Raw genomic sequence first — 21,328 nt, 5'->3', positions numbered from 1 at the left:
GGAAGTGCAGCAGCTGGAGCGGGATAGTAATCAATCAGCTCAAGAGCCCTAGAGATGATCAACTGGAGGAATCTGTGGCCGGAAGCAGTGAAAGGGGAGGTGCAGAAGGGAGAAGAATGGTCGCCCGGGCCAGAGTGAGTCGGCTCGCACTCGCTGGAGAGAGAAGGGGACTTTTGGGGAGCACGTCGGTGACTCGGGGAACAGGCGGCTTATGTGGCAACATTGGAGGTTAAACTCTGGGATGATATACAGGTCCCGAAAGGTCTCAGGGTGAGCATATGCTTGACAATGGTGGCTAATCCACACGGGGTGTGGGCAGCAGTTGAGTCTGGGGATACTGGGGCCATACCAGGGATGGGGGAGATTGCCAGAGATTGGGGGTAACGCCGGAGGCCCTCGTGGTGGGAAGGGAAGGGAAATCCATCTCTGGGTAGCTGGAAGTAAAACGAAGAGCGGAGGATAGTTGTCGCTATGGAGTGAAGAGTTCTTTCCCCACCCCCACCCCTCTCCTCAGACTTCCAATGATGGGTGATTCCCAGCTACAGAAGGCCCGGCCCCTTCCACCACCACCATTCCCGCCCAAGCGGGGTTACGGTAAAATGCTTCGGCGCCACCTCTTCCCCTGACCTCGTCAGGTGCGGAGCACACCGCAGAGACTGAATAAATTAGACTGATTAGACTGTAAGCCCGTCAAAGGGCAGGGACTGTCTCTATCTGTTACCAATTTGTACATTCCAAGCACTCAGTACAGTGCTCTGCACATAGTAAGCGCTCAATAAATACTACTGAATGAATGAATGAATGAATGAATGAATAAATGACTGCGGTTGATCATTTGGAATATGACTCCCTTGGGAGGGAGCTCTTCAGGTAGGAATCATTGAAGAAGAAACTTGAAATCAAAAGCCGATTAATTGTATTAATTGCTTAACCGTATTTTTCTGTCCGCAAACCCACACGGCACGATGTACTTTCACACACCCATTCTGCTCCATTAAGAGAATGGCCGATTAAAAACTAAAGACACTAAACGTTACGATCCATCAGTGGTATATGATGAGCACATACTGCGTGTTGAGCACTGTACTGAGCACTTGAGAGAGGACGATACAACAGAGGTGATAGACGCTTCCCTGTCCTCAGCAGTGAAATTAACTCTAATTCAGGAAGAAGTACAATATTCAAAAGGAATTTCTCCAAAGAGGAACCAAGACTTCTATATTTAAAACTATTTATTTTTCCAAATGGCTTTAATACCTATAAATGAGAACAATAAATGGGCTTAACAATGTGTAATTTTCCCATCATTTAGAAAGATGTCAGCATAATCCTTAAGCACACTGACCTTCCAGTAGACCTCAGAACATTCAATAATTTTCCTTTCCTCTATCATTACTACTAGGGTATGTCATACCAGTAGTTTTGGTGTGTAGGAGGTGGGGTGTAGATAGGAACCTACTTACCATAGAATTGACCTCGTGAAATGGCACTCATTCTTTTATTTCTGCCATCTTTGCTTCTTTTAAACTACTAACTAGGAATTGAAACAGAAACACAAAGTTTCATTCACCACTGGCCGAAGAGATGTTTAGATGAAAAGTTTAGATGAAAAGAAAAGTAGCCTGCCAGTTAGAAGTCCGGATGATTCCTAACTATATATATGGCTGAATATTTTACCTGGCAAACACTTCTGGAGTATCTCTTTTATGGCACAGAAATGAAACCTGAACCTTTTCATCATGACAGGGACAAAAAAGAGTCTTATATGATTATTAAAACAAAATCTCAACCATTTCCAAATCCTTCACTCTGAAAATGACTGCCCTCAAATGGTTATCCTTGTACTCTGCATTTTTTCTCAATCGCCTCTATGAAAATTACTCATAACTCATTCATTAAGCACAAGCAACTACATGCAGACCTCTACCAGAATTTACCGGCTTCAACTGATGCTTATGCCTTCGGTTCTTTCGTCTTTGTAAATTCGGGCTGATCTTTTGGCCCTAATTGATTCTAAAAGGGAAAGAAAGGGCACTGTAGATGTGAAGAATAACAGAGTTTCTCTTGTGCTGATTATTTTACACGGTGAAAGAGCTGGGTCCTTGGGTTTCTTCAGTTACCCCACAGGGCTGTGGCACAAGGGACAGAAGTTATAGTGGCTGATTTCGTGAGTCAGAACACAATGCTTGCACACATTGCACATCCAGAACTGATACTCGGTGATGGGGCTTCCCGTCGCCACGCATGTTGGAAATTTTCCTTCTCCTCTGTTGGAATGAGAGGAAAAACAAACATCAGAATATACTGAATTCTGAATAATATCAGACTTCTGACCGTTTCTTTTGCGTTACCCGGGTAACGATACCAGAAGTTGGGCTCTGAGGGTGGGTACTAAAGTGAGCGGGGTAGCTTGAGATCTTACTTGGGCGGTTCAACTTCTGTCAAGAATGACAGAAGAATAAATCAATCAATGGTATTTTTTGAGCACTTATGGCGTGCAGAGCACCTTACCAAGTGCTTGGGAGAGTGCAATACTCCAAAGTTGCCCGCAAACCCATACGGCATGATTTTCTTTCATACGCCCATTCTGCTCCATTAAGAGAATTGCCGATTACAAATGAAAGATACTAGACGTTATGATCAATCAATGGTATATATTGAGCACATACTACGTGTTGAGCACTGTACTCAGCACTTGAGAGAGGACGATACAACAGAGGTGATAGACACGTTCCCTGTCCACAGAAGTGAAATTAACTCTAGTTCAGGAGGAAGTACAATATTCAAAAGGAATTTCTCCAAAGAGGAACAAAGATTTCTATATTTAAAACTATTTATTTTTCCATGTGGGGAGCTTTCAATCTATTTGGACTGCATGCATCGTACTGTGAGGAACACAATGACTCATACACCTAAATGTGCCTTACTACGAGAGAAGAACAAAAAATTCGGAGCTGCCGGGGCTCTGATTACAAGAAGCTGCCTATCGGGGCTCCATTTTGAAGGACTGGAAAGTGAGAGGAATGGAATGTTCCCCAAGCCCTCAAACCAGTCTACCAGTTCTACCCCTCGGAGGCCCCGCCAGGGGAATCGACACAGGATCGCAGGGTCCCACGGGGTGACGGGCGACAGCCCCCATCTGGGCTTGGCCAGAGAAGGTGAAGTTGGGGTCTGAGCGGGAAAGGAACTATCTATCGGTAATAGCTCCGCCCCTTGGACTTTCCCCAGCACTCAGTACAGAGCTCTGCACAAGGTAAGTGCTGAAAAAATCCCACCGATGGGCTGAACAACCTCTTCTAGTGCTGGCGGAGGTACCAGAGGGAGACGGCTCACGTCACATGCAGCGTTTCCCTAATCCGTGGCCTCTCAGAGTCAGCAGGGCCAGGTACCTGCTCGGTTCTGCTGGGCCCAGAGCCGGCTCTGTTTGCGTGCTAACTGATGCACGCGTCGAAGAAGACCCCTATTATGAACCGTAAAGGGTTTCATCAACCTACCCTTCAAGAAGGCCTTCCAATTCAGGTTTCCGACTATCTTTGGGAGCGTGTTTGGTGAAGATTTCGAGGGCGAGATCTTCATACTGCTGCTTCTGTTCTGGACTGAGGGTCTCTAAGGCTTCAAGTTTTATAAATGCTTTAGAACAGGTACCAAACGCTCTGCAGGCACACCCACATACAGCTAACAGGGAATAGATTTCAACTGCGGGGATAATGTCTTCGTAGTCTCTTAGGTGAAGGGCTAGGAGGGAGAGAGCACAAGGAAGTTTATGTTTTCAAGTCATAATGGTGACAAAATTCACGAAACACACTGAGGAAACTATACTGCTCAACATTCAGAGTTGCTAAAAAGTAATCTAATGTAAAAGGCTATTTAAGGCATGCTAAATATAAATTAAAATTGTGCATTACGGGAATGCAGTTTCACTTATAACTACATCAGGAGATGTATTCACAGAATGTACATTTTCATTTTATGAGCATCAACCTTACCACAAGAAAAACTTTCTAATGGTATTAAGAGCCTACTTCTTGCGGTTGGGTTTGAGTTTTCATTTTTGAAGGAATGTTCTAATACTCTCTCCTTCTCTGGAGGAAGAGATTTCTGCTTTCTTTTCAGTGAAGCTCAATTCAAATTTGAGAAAAAGGAAGTAAGTTTAGGTATGTGCTACATCAAGGTGGTCAGCCTGAGTAGGTAAGCTAACGGTCGATAGCATCTCCACTGGAAATTGAAAGTTCGTCATACAACTCTTGCATCGCAAATATCTCATTTTTGTATTATGCTGCATTTGCAGCTTTTGCTGATTATTTTGTTTTGCTTGAAAGAATCTGAGTTTTAAATACTTTAATATATTTTAGCTACATTTATATATAGCAGTTACATATATCGCAAAATTTTTGCCCCTGTGCTTTAATAGACAAGATAATGAACAGGCATAAGAAAAATCTAATTTATCAAAATGGGCCAAATTAGAACGGCTTCAACCTAATGACAGTTGTATTAAGGTGAGTTTAATTACCACTGCCATTCTCTCTGTCTCTGAAGCCGAGAACCGTGACTCCTTCTTTTTCAACTTTCATATTCAGTCAGCCACTCACTCCCGTAGGCCCTTCCTCGACAATATTTACCAAACCTGCCCCTTCTTCTCCAACCGAAATGGCCCCACCCTGGTCCAGGCTCATGTCATATCCGGACCAGACTACTTGATCAGCCTTCTCACTAGCCTCTCTGTTACCAGTCTCTGCTTAGTTCTGCTAGCAGGATACTTTTTTTTTTTACAGCATTCTGCCCATACCTCCCCATTCCTTAAAACCTTCAGTGGGGACCCTTTTCCCTCCACATTAAGCAGAAACTAATGACCAATAACTTTTAGGTGCTTCTTCGTATTTATCGCTGCTCTTCTCCCACTGCACCCCCAACGTATACTCTTCCTCCCTCTCTAGTTTATTCAGTGTGATCTATTCTGCCCCCACCCCTTGCTCATGCCCTTTCTCTAGCTTGGAACTCCTCCCCACTTTAATTATTCCAGATTACAGGTCTCCCCATCTTCAAACTCTTTCGAAACCCCATTCCCTACTTTCTCTGATTCATTTTTCTTCTCTCCAGAAGAAAACGTCACACTTCAGAACTCACAACTCTCTTTCCATTCTCCTCTTCCTCCTATCTGTGTTTTATTTTGTGACTCCGTCCCTGGCTAGACTATAAACTTCTTGAGGGCAGGGGTGACCCTTCTAACTCGCTCGTACTCTCTCGAGGAGTATTCATTCATTCATTCAATAGTATTTATTGAACGCTTACTATGTGCAGAGCACTGTACTAAGTGCTTGGAATGTACAAGTCGGCAACAGATAGAGACAGTCCCTGCCCTTCGATGGGCTTACGGTCTAATCGGGGGAGACGGGCAGACGAGAACAATGGCAATAAATAGAGTCGAGGGGAAGAACATCTCATTAAAACAATGGCAAATAAATAGACTCAGGGTGATGTACATCTCATTAAACAAAATAAATAGGGTGATGAAGATATAGACAGTCGAGCGGACGAGTACAGTGCTGAGGGGATGGGACGGGAGAAGGGGAGGAGCGGAGGGAAAGGGGGGAGAAGAGGGCTTAGCTGCGGAGAGGGGGGGGGGGGGGGGGAGGGAGCAGAGGGAAAAGGGGAGCTCAGTCTGGGAAGGCCTCTTGGAGGAGGTGAGCTTTAAGTACGGATTTGAAGAGGGGAAGAGAATTAGATTGTCGGAGGTGAGGAGGGAGGGCGTGCCGGGACCGCGGGAGGACGTGGCCCAGGGGTCGACGGCGGGATAGGCGAGACCGAGGGACGGCGAGGAGGTGGGCGGCAGAGGAGCGGAGCGTGCGGGGTGGGCGGTAGAAAGAGAGAAGGGAGGAGAAGTAGGAAGGGGCAAGGTGATGGAGAGCCTCGAAGCCTAGAGTGAGAAGTTTTTGTTTTGTGCAGAGGTTTTGATCAGTTAATTATCCAAAAATACTTTACTTCGGAATGAGCGGAAGAGAAGTTTCCTTTGTTCCACAAAGCTGTCATCGCTTCAGCCTATTTTCTGTGGCTTGCTTGTGTTGGTCGCATCATGAACTCAGGGGGCAGATGAAATTGCAGTCTATATTCTAACCAACTTCAGAGTGGAGTATAAGCAGAGGGCCCAGCCGAGGACTTGCAGAAGATAATGGCAGTGGATGGACCCACTTGGAAGCCGCAATCAGAAAGGGCTGATTTGGGACGATTCCACCAGTGAAAGAGCACAACTGATAACAGTTCCCAGTTCTGCCAACAGCCGATGCATCAACATAGCTAAAAGTCTGTTTTTAAGTACTCCTATTCAAGACTCCCCTCCCCACGGCACATGTGTATATTTGTATATATTACTGATTACTCTATTTATTTTATTAATGATATGTATGTATCTAAGATTCTATTTATCTTGATGGTACCGATGTCTGACTACTTGTTTTCTTTTGTCGTCTGACCCCCCCTTTTAGACTGTGAGCCCGTTGTTGGGCAGGGATTGTCTCTATCTGTTGCCGAGTTATACATCCCAAACGCTCAGTACAGTGCTCTGCACACAGTAAGCGCTCAATAAATACGACTGAATGAAGATTGTCGTTCACGCTTATGTGTTTTCTGCCACACATCTTCAAAGCCTACGGTCAATTTTATACACATACACACACACATTCTACATTCTACAGACAATATTCTTCTCTTCCTTTTTTAGTCCTATCCTTTAGCTTTCACTCCCATTGAGGCTTCTTGAATGGATCTCTCCCTTCTATATTAAAAGATATAATAAACTATATATTTCTATACCAAAATAAAACGGCAGTCTGTCTCTCTCTCTTTTTCTGCCCTGACTGGCTTTCGCTTCTGTGTAAGCACGTCTCTAGTTTTGGCGGGTTGTTCCCGCCCTGTTTTTCTCTGGTATCTTTACTCGCACTAATTTAACTCTCCCTCACTCTCCGGAGGGCGACACTTGACTCTCCATCCTTAAGAAGCTTAAACGTCCAGGTAGTTCTGTTTCACAATCACTGATACTTTCCTTCGGCTTTTTTCTTTTGAAATCTTTCCCTATTCTCCCATTTATTCCTTTCTCTTCTCCTGTTCGATGTTTCGTGCTGTCTTTCCATGATCCTATACTCTATTGCCACCCTCCTCAATGCTGGTGATTGCCTGGGAGTTACGACACTGAGCGGCGGCGGCTCAAATTTCATTCGGTCACATTTGCCGAGAGGTTACGGTGTGCAAAGCACTATAGTGAGCACTTGGGAGAGCACAACATAAAAACAAACAGACACATTCCCAGCCCGTAATGAGCTCACAGTCTAGAGGGGGAGACAGACGTTAATATAAATAAATAAATTACAGATATGCATACAAGTGCTGTAGGGCTGGGAGGGAGACAGGAATAAAGGGAGCAAGTCATGGTGACGCAGAAGGGAGTGGGAGAAGAGGAATGGAGGGCTCGGTCAGGGAAGGTCTTTTGCAAGAGATGTGCCTTGAATAAGGCTTTAAAGAGAGTAATTGTCTGTCGGATTTGAGTAGGGAGGGCGTTCCAGGCCAGAGGCAGGACATGGGCAAGGGGTGGGTGACGAAACAGATGAGAGGTCGAGGTAGAGTGAGAAGGTTAGCCTTAGAGGAGCAAAGTGTGAAGGCTGGGTTGTAGTAGGAGAGTAGCGAGGTAAGGTAGGAGGGGGTAAGGAGATTGCTTTGAAGCCAACGGTGAGGAGTTTTTGTTTGACGCGGAGGTGGACGGGCAACCACTGGAGTCTCTTGAGGAGTGCGGAAACATGTCCTGAACGTTTCTGTAGAAGAGCGATCCGGGCAGCAGAGTGACGTGTGGACTGGAGCAGGGACAGACAGAAGACTGCGAGGTCAGCAAGGAGGTTGATACAGTAATCAAGGTGGGAGAGGATAAATGATTGGATTCATGTGGTAACAGTTTGGATGGAGAAGAAAGGGCAGGTTTTAGAAATGTTGTGGTGGTGGAGCCGACAGGGTTTAGTGAGGGAGTGAATATGTGGACTGAATGAGAGAGACGAGTCAAGGATAATGCCCAGGTTACAGGCTTGTGAGCCAGGAAGGAGGGTGGTGCCATCTACAGTGATGGGAAAGTTACGGGGAGGACGGGGTTTGGTTGGGAAGATAAGAAGTTCTGTTTTGGACATGCTAAGCTTGAGGTGACAGGAGGAATCCAGGTAGAGATATCTTGAAGTCAGGAGGAGATGCGAGCCTGGAGAGAGATCAGGGCGGGTATCACCTGCACAGAGGTGGTAGTTGAAGCCATGGGAGCTGATGAGTTCTCCAAAGGAGTGTGCGTAGATGGAGAATAGAAGGGGAACAAGAACTGAACCTTGAAGGAGCCACACAGTTGGAGGTGGGAGAAAGAGGAGGAGACCGCGAAACGGCCTGAGAACGAGCGGCCGGAGAAATAAGAAGAGAACCAGGAGCGGACGGCGTCAGTGAAGCCGAGGTTGGATGACGTTTCCACGAGAAGGGGCTGGTCAACAAGTGTCGAAGGCAGCCGAGAGGTCGAGGAGGATTAGGATGGAGAGGAGGCCACTGGATTTGGCAAGAAAGAGAACATCGGTGACCTTTAATAGGGTGGTTTCTGTGGAGTGACGGGAATGGAAGCCAGAATGGAGAGGGGCAAAAGAGACTGGAGGAGAGGAATTTGAGACAGCAGGTGTAGACAACTCGCTCAAGGAGTTTAGAAAAGAATAGGAGGAGGGAGATGGGGCGATAACTGCAGGGAGCCATGGGGTTAAGGGAGGGGTTTTGTTTTTTTTTTTTAGGATACAGGAGATATGGGCATGTTTGTCAGAGTTACACCATCACCCCCACCTGCAAAGGAACAAGGCTCAGCCTCACTGTACCCGCCGACCACAATAGCCAGGAAATGAGAGAAGTCGGGAGCCAGGCATTCAAAATCACGACTGGGCCGAGGTGACGACTCTAAAGGTTATAAGTGTGCACAAGTCTGAAAATACTATTGTACAAAGCAACACAGCCCCTTGCAGAAAATTGTTTATGAGACTCTGTATGTCCAATCAGTCACTTTTAGAATCTCTAATCCGAAGACTAGATCCTACCTGTTTTCAAAGCTGTTTCCACATAGCCCTCATACAGTTGTCTCTGGGCAAGTAGGAAGAAATGGTAAGCCTCAGCCCCTCTCCAGGCATTGTCCGTGAACCGACTGGCTGAAGACAGAACTTCCTCCTCAAGCAAGCCAGCTAGAGCAGAATTGGCCTATAGGCAAAACAATACCATATTTTTTTGTAAGAGGGAACAGGACCTGGACATAAAACACTACTCAAGTCAAAAGCCTGCAGTCAGTTCCTATCATAAAGTAACATATTAAAAGCCATGGATTCCAAATGTTCTGGGCTACAAAGTACATAAATGCTTGTGGTTAAATTGGGGGAAAGGCTTACAAACGCAGAATTCGGGGATGTTGTCCAAGTTATGTTTTATCTGCACGCTCGTTGTTATTTTAGGATAGGCAATTTTTTAAAGATTTTTATGGCTCACTAGACCAGTTTAAACTATTCACTGGTCCTCCTTTACTGAAACTTTGGAGAGCACTCGATGCAAATGATATGACTTCATGAAACTTCAACAAAAACTGTTAGAGTCTCATTCAAGATTAAAAATTACGTTACTATATTAAAACGATGGAGCTCGTACATATGAATACTAAAATACCCACACCGGCAAAGCAAGACAGACTAAATGTCATCATCATCCTCATCATCATCTTCATCAACAGTGTTTATTGAATGCTCAGTCTCTTCAGACCTCTGATTTGATCAGTAAGATTTTAATCGGTTACAATAATTGGGCAAACTCTATTACACAGAAATTCATTTTAAAAGTTTCTCAAGAGAATGAATCCATAACTCCTTTCACTTCTTCCCAACCTCGCTCAGAAGAGAAATACCACCCAGTGCAAGTCTACCTTTCTTGAAAATGAAAGGGCTCGGTACTTTTTAATCCAACAAAAGCATGACTTGGACAACTTAGGTTCATATCTTTCTTTTCAAACAATAAGTCATGTATTGAGTGCTCACTGTGTGCGGGGCACTGTGCTAATTCCTCGGGATAGAACGACACAGCCATATAACCAAACTATCCCTGTCCACAACGAGTTTACGGTCTAGAGGGCCGTATTTTTCCTGATCTTTCTTACCTCTGAAGTCTTGCCTTTAGCTTTTCCCTTCTGTGTATTTTTCATCTGCTCGTGGTACTGTTCTATCAGTAAAGCTGACAGTACATAAAGTTTCTTAACCCGTAAAGGTTTGGTCCTTTTCTTTGCCTCCTCATCTGCAATCTCAAAAAATAAAGAATACGGACAGGGGCACAAACATTAACAACTTCTCTTCAAATCATATTATAAGATAAACTGTGACCGAGTGACAAATGATCAAATATGGCAGGCAAGGGATTAAACATGATATTTTCTTTAACGTACTGCTTCCTTAAAATATTACTTCTAGTTTTATAGATTTCTAAGAACCAGAAATCTGGTTGTGCAGCAATCTTGGATAACATGGCTTAAGTTCTGAAAACAAATGAGGCGGTTTAAAAAATAGCAAACACTGTTGAAGTCAATTTGACAATAATTGAGAAAGGGCTTGGATTGACTTCTGAGAAATGATAAATCAATCAATCAATGCCCCCCACGGAGGCATTCCTTTCTTCTTCCTCTTCAGATTTCTCCAATTATAGAATACCTGCAAATTAAGCTAGTAACTGGGATTCAGGGCTTTGGGCCTCTGTCAACGACTACAACCTCAACCAGACAAGCGGGTTTCCCAGGAATCGGTGTTTCGGTTTTTCAGAGGAGCAGCACTGCCTAAGAGAAAGAGCAGGGGCCTGGCAGTCAGAGGACCTGGGTTCAAATTCTGGCCCTGCCACTTACCTGCTCTTGGGCAAATCCCGTAACTTTTCTTCACCTCATTTACCTCCCCTGTAAAAGGGGGATTCAATACCTGTTCTCCCTCCTACTTGGGTTGTGAGCCCTGTGTGGGACGGGGACTGTGTCTGACCTGGTTCTCTTGTATCTTCCCGGGTGTTTAATAGCGTTGGAGACATAGTAAGCACTTAAACACCACAATTATTACAATGATGATTATTCAGTTGATATGCCATAATGTTATTGGAAGCTTGGAGCTTAATAAGTGTCCACCCAGAGTTCATATCCAACCTAGTCATGAAAGCATGCGTTACCAGCTGCACCTCTGAGTTCACTCTACGAAATCTGCTACGGTGGAGATCATCTCAGGTTTTGCCATATTCTCACTCCTTGCTTCCTCACCCACTGCAAGCCCAGATGGCCTTAGGACGATCTTCAAAGTCCAGGGCGGTCAAAGGCCCAGTGATGAGACAATGCTTTTTTTTAATGGTACTTGTTAAGCCCTTCTTATGGGCCAGGCACCGTACTACGTGCCGTGGTAGATAGTAGCTAATCAGGTTAGAGACGGTCCATGTCCCACATGAGGCTCACTGTCTTAATCGCCATTTTGCAGATGAACTGAGGGACAGAAGTTAAGTGACTTGTCCAAGGTCACGCAGCAGACAGATGGTGGAGCTGGGATTACAGCCTAGGTCCTTCAGGTCCTTGAGAAGCAGCGTGGCCTGGCGGAAAGAACACGGGCTTAGGAGTCAGAGGTCATGGCTTCTAATCCCGGCTCCGCCGCTTGTCAGCTGTGTGACTTTGGGCAAGTCACTTCACTTCTCTGTGCCTCAGTTACCTCATCTGTAAAATGAGGATTAAGACTGTGAGCCCCTCGTGGGACAACCTGATTACCTTGTATCCACCCCACCGCTTAGAACATTACTTTGCACGTAGTAAGCGCTTAACAAATGCCATGATTATTACTATCGTTATTATTCTGGCTCCCCGGCCTGTGCTTGGCCATGCTGCTTCCCATAGAAACTTCCTGGCTTCTATACATCCAAATGCATGGCCTCTCAGTAAACTGGGAGAAAAATCACGAGTTACCAACTTGGTGAACTAAAAATGGAATCTCCAGCAGGAAGAATCGCAGTCCTGAAATGGAAAACTGGCACAGAGGAATTCAATTTACTACTAACTGCTTGCTCGGTGTCATTCGCGCTCTTCCATCTCTGTTAGTTACGTTCCCACTGGGGAATGGAATGCCGGGAGCAAGACGGGCAAGGGTGTGGCTCACTGCAAAGTGCACTGCGTGATCTTCATTCCTTCATTCATTCAATCGCATTTATCAAGCACTTACTCTGTGCAAAGCACCGTACTAAGTGTTTGGGAGAGTACAATACAACAACAGATGTATTCCCCACCCACAGGGAGCTCACAGTCTTGAGGGGGAGACAGACATTAATATAGATAAATAAACTAACGAATACATAAGTTACAGATATATGCATATGTGCTGGGGGGCTGGGAGGGAGGATGAATGAAGGGAGCAAGTCGGGGCGACGCAGAAGGGAGTGGGAGAAGAGGAGAGGAGTTTTAGGCAGGGAAGGCTTCTTGGAGGAGATGCGCCTTCAGTACGGCTTTGAAGTGGGGGAGAGCGATCACCTGTCCGATACGAGAAGGGAGGGCATTCCGGGCCGGGGGCAGGATGTGGTCGAGCGGTCGGTGGCGAGACAGGCGAGATCGGGGTACAGTGAGAAGGCTAACTCTAGAGAAACGAAGTGGGTGGACTGGGTTGTACTAGGAGAGTAGCGAGGTGGAGTACGAGGGGGGGCAAGGTGATGGGCTGCTTTAAAGCCCACGGTGAGGAGTTTCTGTCTGATGCGGAGGTGGATGGGAAACCGCTGATGTTCCTTGAGGAGGAGGAAAACATGGCCCGAACATTTCTGAAGGCAGCAGAGCAGAGCACGGACCGGAGCGGGGAGAGACAGGAGGCAGGTAGGTCGGCAAGCGGGTCGATAGAATAATCAAGGCGGGAGAGGAAGTGCTCGTATTAACACGGTAGGAGTTCGGAAGGAGAGGAAGGGGCGGATTTTAGCAATGTTGTGAAGGTAGAACTGACAGGACTAAGCGACGGATTGAACATGTGGGTAGAATGAGAGAGAGGAGTCAAGGACAACGCCAAGTTACGGTCTCGTGAGACGGGAAGGATGGTGGTGCCGTCAGCAGTGACGGGAAAGGATGTGGGAGGCCAGGGTTTGGGTGGGCAGATAAGAAGTTCAGTTTTAGCCATAATAAGTTTGAGGTGAGAGGAGGATATCCAAGTAGAGATGTTTTGAAGGCAGGAGGAGACTGGAATCGAAGCACTCAAGGCTCTTCTCCCACTCCCTCTGCATCGCCCTGACTTGCTCCCTTGGTTCTTCCCTTCTCCCAGCCCCACGGCACTTAACGTACGTTTCTGTAATTCATTTATTTATATTAATGTTTGACGATTTTAGCTCGCTATGGCCAGGGAATGTGTCTGTTTATTGCTGTATTGTACTCTCCCAACCACTTCATACAGTGCTCTGCACACGGTAAGCACTCAATAAAAACAGTTGAATGAATGAATAATACGTGTTACTGGAGCAGGCGTTCCATCGCATAATCAATATCGTCAGGCAATACCTTGAACATGAGTTTAGCAGCATCAAAAAAATAATTAGCCTTGCGGTAGAGTTCTATGGCATCAAGGGTTTTGTTCTTTTCCAATAAATGAGATGCATATCTAGCTAGCAGCGATCCGATTTCTTTCATACTGTGATTTTTAGCCAGCTCAACAGCTTTGTTCCACTGGAAAAAAAAATCAAAGACTTCAGTTACATAAGGTTTTCAAACCACGTAGAAATTCCTTCTAACAAAGGTTACTGGCAACAAGTAACAGGAGTCACTTACCAAAACTGAAATTCTACCAAAAGCAGGAAGAAATACAATACTAAGCCCTTACAAATGTCAACAGCCACCAACATTTTTTTTTAAATGTTTCAAAATGATTCTAATATAAGTGTATTTTATGTAAATTTCAAGGGTTTGAAATAATACTGTATTTTAAATTAAGATTTTAGAGAAATGTATTCATTAATAATAAAGCAAAGTTAGGGAACCGATGCAGAAAAGATAATTTTATGTGCATTCAACTTAGTTTTCTTTTTAACCTAGACACCATAAATACACCCTAATGATTTAGCACATGACATCAAAATCCTGTGGATTGGTTCTCAATCTTTCCTGCAGTAATTCTGCTCTTCATTTGAAATGCAAATAGAAAAGAATCATTCTTATTTTATAAAAAGGAAGAATGAAGAATTTCCTAAAACGGACATCGGTTCAACAAGTTATATCTTTCACCTGGTAGTGACCGTCGACTGGCAAAAACAGAGAAGAATCCCAGTGATGTGGGCTATACTATAAATATATTCAAACCCTAATTCCAGGAAGATCTTCACCTATCCGCAGTGAAGGGATAAGAGCATTTTCCCCTAAAACATTGACAGTTGGAAAAATCCCTAAAAATGAGCCAACAACCCCTTATTTTTGCTTATTATTATTATTAGTAATAATATAATTTATTCCGTTATTGCGATGTACATCCCCTTGATTCTATTTATCGTGATAATGCTGTCTCGTTTTTGTTTTGTTTTGTTCTGTTTTGCTCTGCCCTCTGTCTCCCCCGATAAGACCGTGAGCCCGTCATCGGGCAGGGACCGTCTCTATCTGTTGCCGAATTGTACATTCCAAGTAAGAGCTCAATAAATATGAGTGACTGAATGAATATTAAGCGCTTACCACAGCCTAAGCACAGTACTAAGCGCTGGGGTAGATATGGGATAATCAGGTTAAACACAGTTCCCGTTCCACATGGGGCTCACAATCTGAGTAGGAGGAATTCCAGGTACTTAATCCCCATTTTACAGATGAGAAAACTGAGACACAAAGGAGTTAAGTGATTTTACCAAGATCGTCCAGCAGCCAAATGCAACAGCGATGATTGGAAGCTAGGTCCTCTGACTTTCAGGTCTGTGCTCTTTCCAGTAGGATGAGCTGCTTCCCATAGTTTTTGTCTTTATTACTTAGTATACTAAGGATACCTACTCTCTCTCTCTCTCTCGCTACAGAAAAAATCACCAGATTTTTTTGGCCATATAAATCAACTACAGAATCAATCGACAATGATTTTAAAGTGGCCACTGACCTTCGATGTATTCTTTTTTTAATCGGATCAGAATTATTTGAGTCACTATCAACTCCCTAAAATGTAAAATTCTACTAAAGGTATGATTCAGTGTCTTACTTGATTTAGATGCACACAGGTATCCACCGCAGCTTTTGGCTGATTGCACTTCAGAAATGCGGATACAGCTTGTTCACACATCCCAACTCTCACGAACATCTGTGCAATCTCCTGCAGTGACAAGGGGAACGGCCAGACTTTGATTCCAATGACAGTGAATAGTTGACTTTTTATTGCCTACTTGGGTTATTTACATTTTCACTCATTAGTCTATTATATTTATGTCACGTTTATGTTTAAAATTACTTTATGGTGCTCAGGTTTCTGTTTTGAGTGCCTGAATCTGCTCCTAAGCATATATATTCATACTTCCCTTCCATCCTTCCACAATCCCCACCACCATGAGGTTATCCCAATCTACCATGGGACAAACAATCAATCTTTCACTCAATCAATCACAATTATTGAATGCTATGTGCGGAGCACTATATTAAGCATTTGGGAGCGTACAATATAACAAAGTTGGTAGACAATATGCCCCGCCCACGAGTTTATAGTCTAAAGGGGGAGACAGACGTTAATATAATTAAATTAATTAGGGATATGTTCTTAAATGCTGTGGGATTGAGGGACAGGTGAAAAAAGGGAGGAAATCCAGGTGCAAGAGAAGAGGAAATGAGGGTTTAAGTCATGGAAGTCCTCTTGGAGGAGATATGCCTTCAATAAGGCTTTGAAGTAGGGAAGAATGATTGTCTGACAGATCTTAATAAGAAGAACAATGTTGGTATTTGTTAAGCGCTTACTATGTGCAGAGCACTGTTCTAAGCGCTGGGGGAGATACAGAGTTATCGGGTTGTCCCATGTGAGGCTCACAGTTAATCCTCATTTTCCAGATGAGGTCACCGAGGCCCAGAGAAGTGAAGTGACTCGCCCACAGCCACACAGCTGCCAAGTGGCAGATCCGGGATTCGAACCCATGACCCCCAAGCCCGGGCCCCTTCCACTGAGCCACCCTGCTTCTCAAGAACCTTTCTTAAGAAAGGTTCCAGACTCTGACCATAACCTTCTCACCTGCCTCATCTCTCACACTCCCTCCCCCTGCAAATCTTCGCTACTGCCCCACAGAGACCTCCGCTCTCTCGATCCCATCCGTCTTTCCAAAAGCATCTCTCCTCACCTTGCCGCCCTGTCCTCACTTCCCACTCCCGATGATCAGGTCTCCGTTCTCAACTCTACCCTCTCTACTCATCTCGACTCTCTCGCCCCTCTTTCCCTCCGCCGCTCTCGCTCCACTAACCCACGGCCCCGGATCACCTCCTCTGTCCGCCTCCTACGCTCCTATGCTCGAGCTGCCGAGCGCTGCTGACGAAAGTCCAAGCACCAAGCCCACCTCACACACTTCAAATTTATCCTTTCCTGCCTTAACTCTGCCCTCCCCTTCGCCAGGCAAAACTTCTTCTCCTCCCTCATCGACACCCATGCCCGTCACCCCCGCCGACTGTTCCGGACCTTTAACTCTCTCCTTAGGCCCCCTGTTCCTCCCCCTCCCCCATCTCTCACCCCCAATGATCTGGCCACCTATTTCCTCACGAAAATCAACACGATCAGGTCTGAGCTCCCCAAAGTCACCCCTCCGCCTCTCCCCTCCCCCCCACTAACTCCCTCCCCTACTTTCCCATCCTTCCCTGCAGTATCCTCAGAGGAGATCTCCTCCCTCCTCGCAAGCGCCACCCCCTCCACCTGCGCCTCGGACCCCATTCCCTCTCACCTTCTTAAAACCATCGTCCCTGCCCTCCTCCCTTCCTTAACTTCTATTTTTAACCACTCAATCTCCAAGGGCTCCTTCCCCTCTGCCTTCAAACATGCCCACGTCTCCCCCGTCCTAAAAAAACCCGCTCTTGACCCCACTTCCCCCTCCAGTTATCGCCCTATCTCCCTACTACCCTTCCTTTCCAAAATCCTAGAACGAGTCGTCTACAATCGATGCTTAGAATTCTTTAACTCCCATTCTCTCCTGGACCCCCTCCGATCTGGCTTCCATCCCCTCCACTCTACCGAGACTGCTCTCTCTAAGGTCACCCGTGACCTCCTTCTTGCCAAATCCAATGGCTCCTACTCCATTCTAATCCTCCTTGACCTCTCTGCTGCCTTTGACACTGTCGACCATCCCCTCCTCCTCCATACCTTATCTCACCTTGGCTCAATTAGACTGTATGCCCGTCAAATGGCAGGGACTGTCTCTATCTGTTGCCGACTTGTTCATCCCAAGCGCTTAGTACAGTGCTCTGCACATAGTAAGCGCTCAATAAATACTATTGAATGAATGAATTCACGGACTCTGTCCTCTCCTGGTTCTCCTCTTACCTCTCTGGCCGGTCATTCTCGGTCTCCTTCGCTGGAGCCTCCTCCCCCTCCCATCCTTTAACTGTTGGAGTTCCTCAAGGGTCAGTTCTTGGCCCTCTTCTGTTCTCCATTTACACTCACTCCCTTGGTGAACTCATTCGCTCTCACGGCTTTGACTACCATCTCTACGCAGATGACACGCAGATTTTCATCTCCGCCCCTGTCCTCTCCCCTCCCTTCAGGCTCGCATCTCCTCCCGCCTCCGGGACGTCTCCACCTGGATGTCGGCCCGCCACCTAAAACTCAACGTGAGCGAGACTGAGCTCCTCATCTTCCCTCCCAAACCCGGTCCTCTCCCAGACTTCTCTATCACCGTGGATGGCACGACCGTCCTACCCGTCTCTCGGGCCCGTGATCTCGGTGTCATCCTTGACTCGTCTCTCTCATTCACCCCACGCATCCTATCCGTTACCGAGACCTGCCGGTTTCACCTCTACGATATCGCCAAGATCTGCCCTTTCCTCTCCACCCAAACGGCTACCTTACTGCTACGGGCTCTCGTTATATCCCGGCTAGACTACTGTGTCAGCCTTCTCTCTGACCTCCCTTCCTCCTCTCTCGCCCCGCTCCAGTCTATTCTTCACTCCGCTGCCCGGCTCATCACCCTGCAGAAACGATCTGGGCGTGTCACTCCCCTTCTTAAACAACTCCAGTGGTTGCCTATCGACCTCCGCTCCAAACAAAAACTCCTCTATCTAGGCTTCGAGGCTCTCCATCACCTTGCCCCTTCCTACCTCTCCTCCCTTCTCTCTTTCTACCGCCCACCCCGCACGCTCCGCTCCTCCGCCGCCCACCTCCTCTCTGTCCCTCGGTCTCGCCTGTCCCGTCGACCCCCGGGTCACGTCCTCCCGCGGTCCCGGAACGCCCTCCCTCCTCACCTCCGCCAAACTGATTCTCTTTCCCTCTTCAAAACCCTACTTAAAACTCACCTCCTCCAAGAGGCCTTCCCAGACTGAGCTCCTCTTCTCCCTCTACTCCCTCTGCCATCCCCCCTTTACCTCTCCGCAGCTAAACCCTCATTTTCCCCTTTTCCCTCTGCTCCTCCACCTCTCCCTTCCCATCCCCACAGCACTGTACTCGTCCGCTCAACTGTATATATTTTGTTACCCTATTTATTTTGTTAATGAAATGTACATTGCCTTGATTCAATTTAGTTGCCATTGTTTTTACGAGACGTTCTTCCCCTTGACTCTATTTATTGCCATTGTTCTTGTCTGTCCGTCTCCCCCGATTAGACTGTAAGCCCGTCAAACGGCAGGGACTGTCTCTATCTGTTGCCGACTTGTTCATCCCAAGCGCTTAGTACAGTGCTCTGCACATAGTAAGCGCTCAATAAATACTATTGAATGAATGAATGAACCAGAGGCAGGATGCGGGCAAGAGGTCGACGGCCAGATAGACAAGATCGAGTCAGAGCGAGTACGCCGGCAATAGAAGAGCCAAGTGTGCAGGCTGAGTTGTAGCAGGAGAGCGGCAAGGTGAGGCAAGAGGGAGCAAGGAGATTGAGTGTCTTAAAGCCGACGGTAGTCTCTGTTTGTCGCGGAGGTGGACGGGCAACCGCTGGAGGTTCTTGAGGAGTGGAGAGACATGGGCTGAATGTTTCTGTAGAATAACGATCCTGGCCGCAGAGTGAAGAATGGACTGGAACGGGGAGAGACAGGAGGCAGGGAGGTCAGCAAGAAAGTTGATACACTTAGGAAAGCAGGAAAGGAGAGGTTGTTTGAGTAGCGCGGAGACGTTCGGATGGAGAGGAAAAGGCATATTTTAGCAAGGTTGTGAAGGCGGAACCAACACTGTGATAGATTAAATATGTGGGTTGAATGAAAGATGTAGATATTATTTATTACCCAATTTATTTTGTTAATGAGGTGTACATCTCCTTGATTCTATTCATCTTAATGATGTTGTCTTGTTTTTGTTTTGTTCTGTTTCGCTCTGCTGTCTGTCTCCCCCGTTTAGATTGCGAGCCCGTCATTGGGCAGGGATGATCTCTATCTGTTGCGGAATTGTCCATTCCAAGCGCTTAGTACAGTGCTCTGCACATACTCAGCGCTCTATAAATACGGCCGAATGAACGAAAGAAGAACCAAGGAGTTGGTAGACACATTACCTGTCCACAGTGAGCTAAGTCTAAAGGGAGAGACTGACATTTATACGAATAAATTAATTACGGATCCGTGCCGCGGAGCTGAGGGAGGGCTGAATGAATAGTGCAAATCCAAGTGAAAGGGTGATGCAGAAGGGAGTTGGGGAAGAGGAGATGAGGGCTTAAGTCAGGGAAGGCCTCTCGGAGGAGATGTGCCTTCGAAGGCTTTGAAGGTGGTGACAGCAATTGCCTATAGAATAGGAAGAGGGAGGGCATTCCAGGCCAGAGGCAGGATGTGGGTAAGGGCTCAGCAGTTAGATACGATGAGATCGAGGCACAGTGAGTACATCGGCATTAAAGGAGCAAAGTGTGTGGGCTGGGTTAAAGTAAGAAATCAGGGAGGAAAGGTAGGAGGGGGCAAGATGATTGAGTGTTTTAAAGCCTATGCTGAGGGATTTGAGTTTCAGTGGAAAGAGCTCGGGCTTGGGAGTCGGAGGTCATGGGTTCGAATCCCGGCTCTGCCATCTGGCAGCTATGTGACTGTGGGCAAGTCACTTCACTTCTCCGTGCCTCAGTTACCTCATCTGGAAAATGGGGATGAAGACCGTGAGCCTCGTGTGGGACAATCTGATCTACCCCAGCGCTTAGCACAGTGCTCTGCACATAGTAAGCGCTTAACAAATACCAACATTATTATTATTTTTATTATTATTATAAGGTGGCTGAGCAGTCACCGGAGGGTCTTGAGGAATGGGGAAATACGGACTGGTGGTTTTGGTAGAAAAATGATCCGGCAAGCAGAGTGAAGAGAGGAAAAGGCGATTTTAGCAATGTTGTGAAGATTCTTCATCTCTCTCATTCCACCCTCATAGTCGATCTGTCACTAAATCCTGTCAGTTCTACCTTCACAACTGACCCCTTTCCCTTGTCCTCCCCCTAGCCTAGAACTCCCTCCCCCTCCATGAATGCTAGACCACCCATTCTCTCCACCTTCAAATAATAATTCACTCAGTAGTATTTATTGAGTACTTACTATGCGCTGAGCACCGTTGTAAGCGCCGGTAATCATAACGGTACTTGTTAAGCGCTATGTGTCCAGCACTGTTCTAAGTGTTGGGGTAGATAGTAGCTAATCAGGTTGGACACAGTCCCTGTCCCACATGGGGCTCACAGTCCTAATCCCCGTTTAACAGATGAGGGAACTGGGGCACAGAATACTTAAGTGACCTGCCCGAGGTCACAGAGCAGCCAAGTGGAGGAGCCGGGACCAGAACCCAGGTCCTTCTAACTCCGAGGTCTGGGCTCAATCAGGCACAGCTCCTCCTCCAAATGGTCTTTCCTCTTTTCCCAGCCTCCCTCTCCCATAATAAAAATAATAATTATGGTATTTTTTAAGCACTTACTCCGTGCCGAGCGCTGTTCTAAGCGCTGGGGTAGATACAGGGTAATCAGGTGACCTCAGGTGGGGCTCACAGTCTTAGTCCCCATTTTACAGGTATGGTAACTGAGGCACAGAGGAGAGAAGTGGCTTGCCCAACATCACACAGCAGACAAGTGGCAGAGCTGGGATTAGAACCCATATCCTCTGATTCCCAAGCCTGTGCTCTTTCCACTAAGCCACGTTGCTTCTCCCTTCTGCGTCGTCTATGCACATTCATTCATTCAACTGTATTTA

At 46.4% G+C, this 21,328-nt stretch overlaps 1 protein-coding gene across 4 annotated transcripts in view; it reads right to left on the bottom strand.

Moving 5' to 3' along the window:
- Positions 1-1,214: 1,214 nt before the first annotated feature.
- The window catches only part of WDR35 (WD repeat domain 35), a 94,426-nt gene continuing 74,312 nt past the window's right edge, over positions 1,215-21,328 (bottom strand). For all 4 annotated transcript variants that reach the window (XM_029072016.2, XM_029072018.2, XM_029072017.2 and 1 more), the window contains 6 exons: positions 15,225-15,335; positions 13,562-13,726; positions 10,187-10,327; positions 9,090-9,246; positions 3,495-3,735; positions 1,215-2,267 (listed from right to left, as the gene is read on the bottom strand). In XM_029072016.2, coding sequence (XP_028927849.1) covers positions 2,117-2,267; positions 3,495-3,735; positions 9,090-9,246; positions 10,187-10,327; positions 13,562-13,726; positions 15,225-15,335 — 966 coding nt within the window. In that variant the 3' untranslated portion in view covers positions 1,215-2,116. The remainder of the gene's footprint in view (positions 2,268-3,494; positions 3,736-9,089; positions 9,247-10,186; positions 10,328-13,561; positions 13,727-15,224; positions 15,336-21,328) is intronic.

The sequence above is a fragment of the Ornithorhynchus anatinus genome, chromosome 9 (genome assembly GCF_004115215.2).
Source record: "Ornithorhynchus anatinus isolate Pmale09 chromosome 9, mOrnAna1.pri.v4, whole genome shotgun sequence".
NCBI lineage: Eukaryota > Metazoa > Chordata > Mammalia > Monotremata > Ornithorhynchidae > Ornithorhynchus > Ornithorhynchus anatinus.
This window is presented reverse-complemented; position numbering and strand designations above follow the sequence as displayed.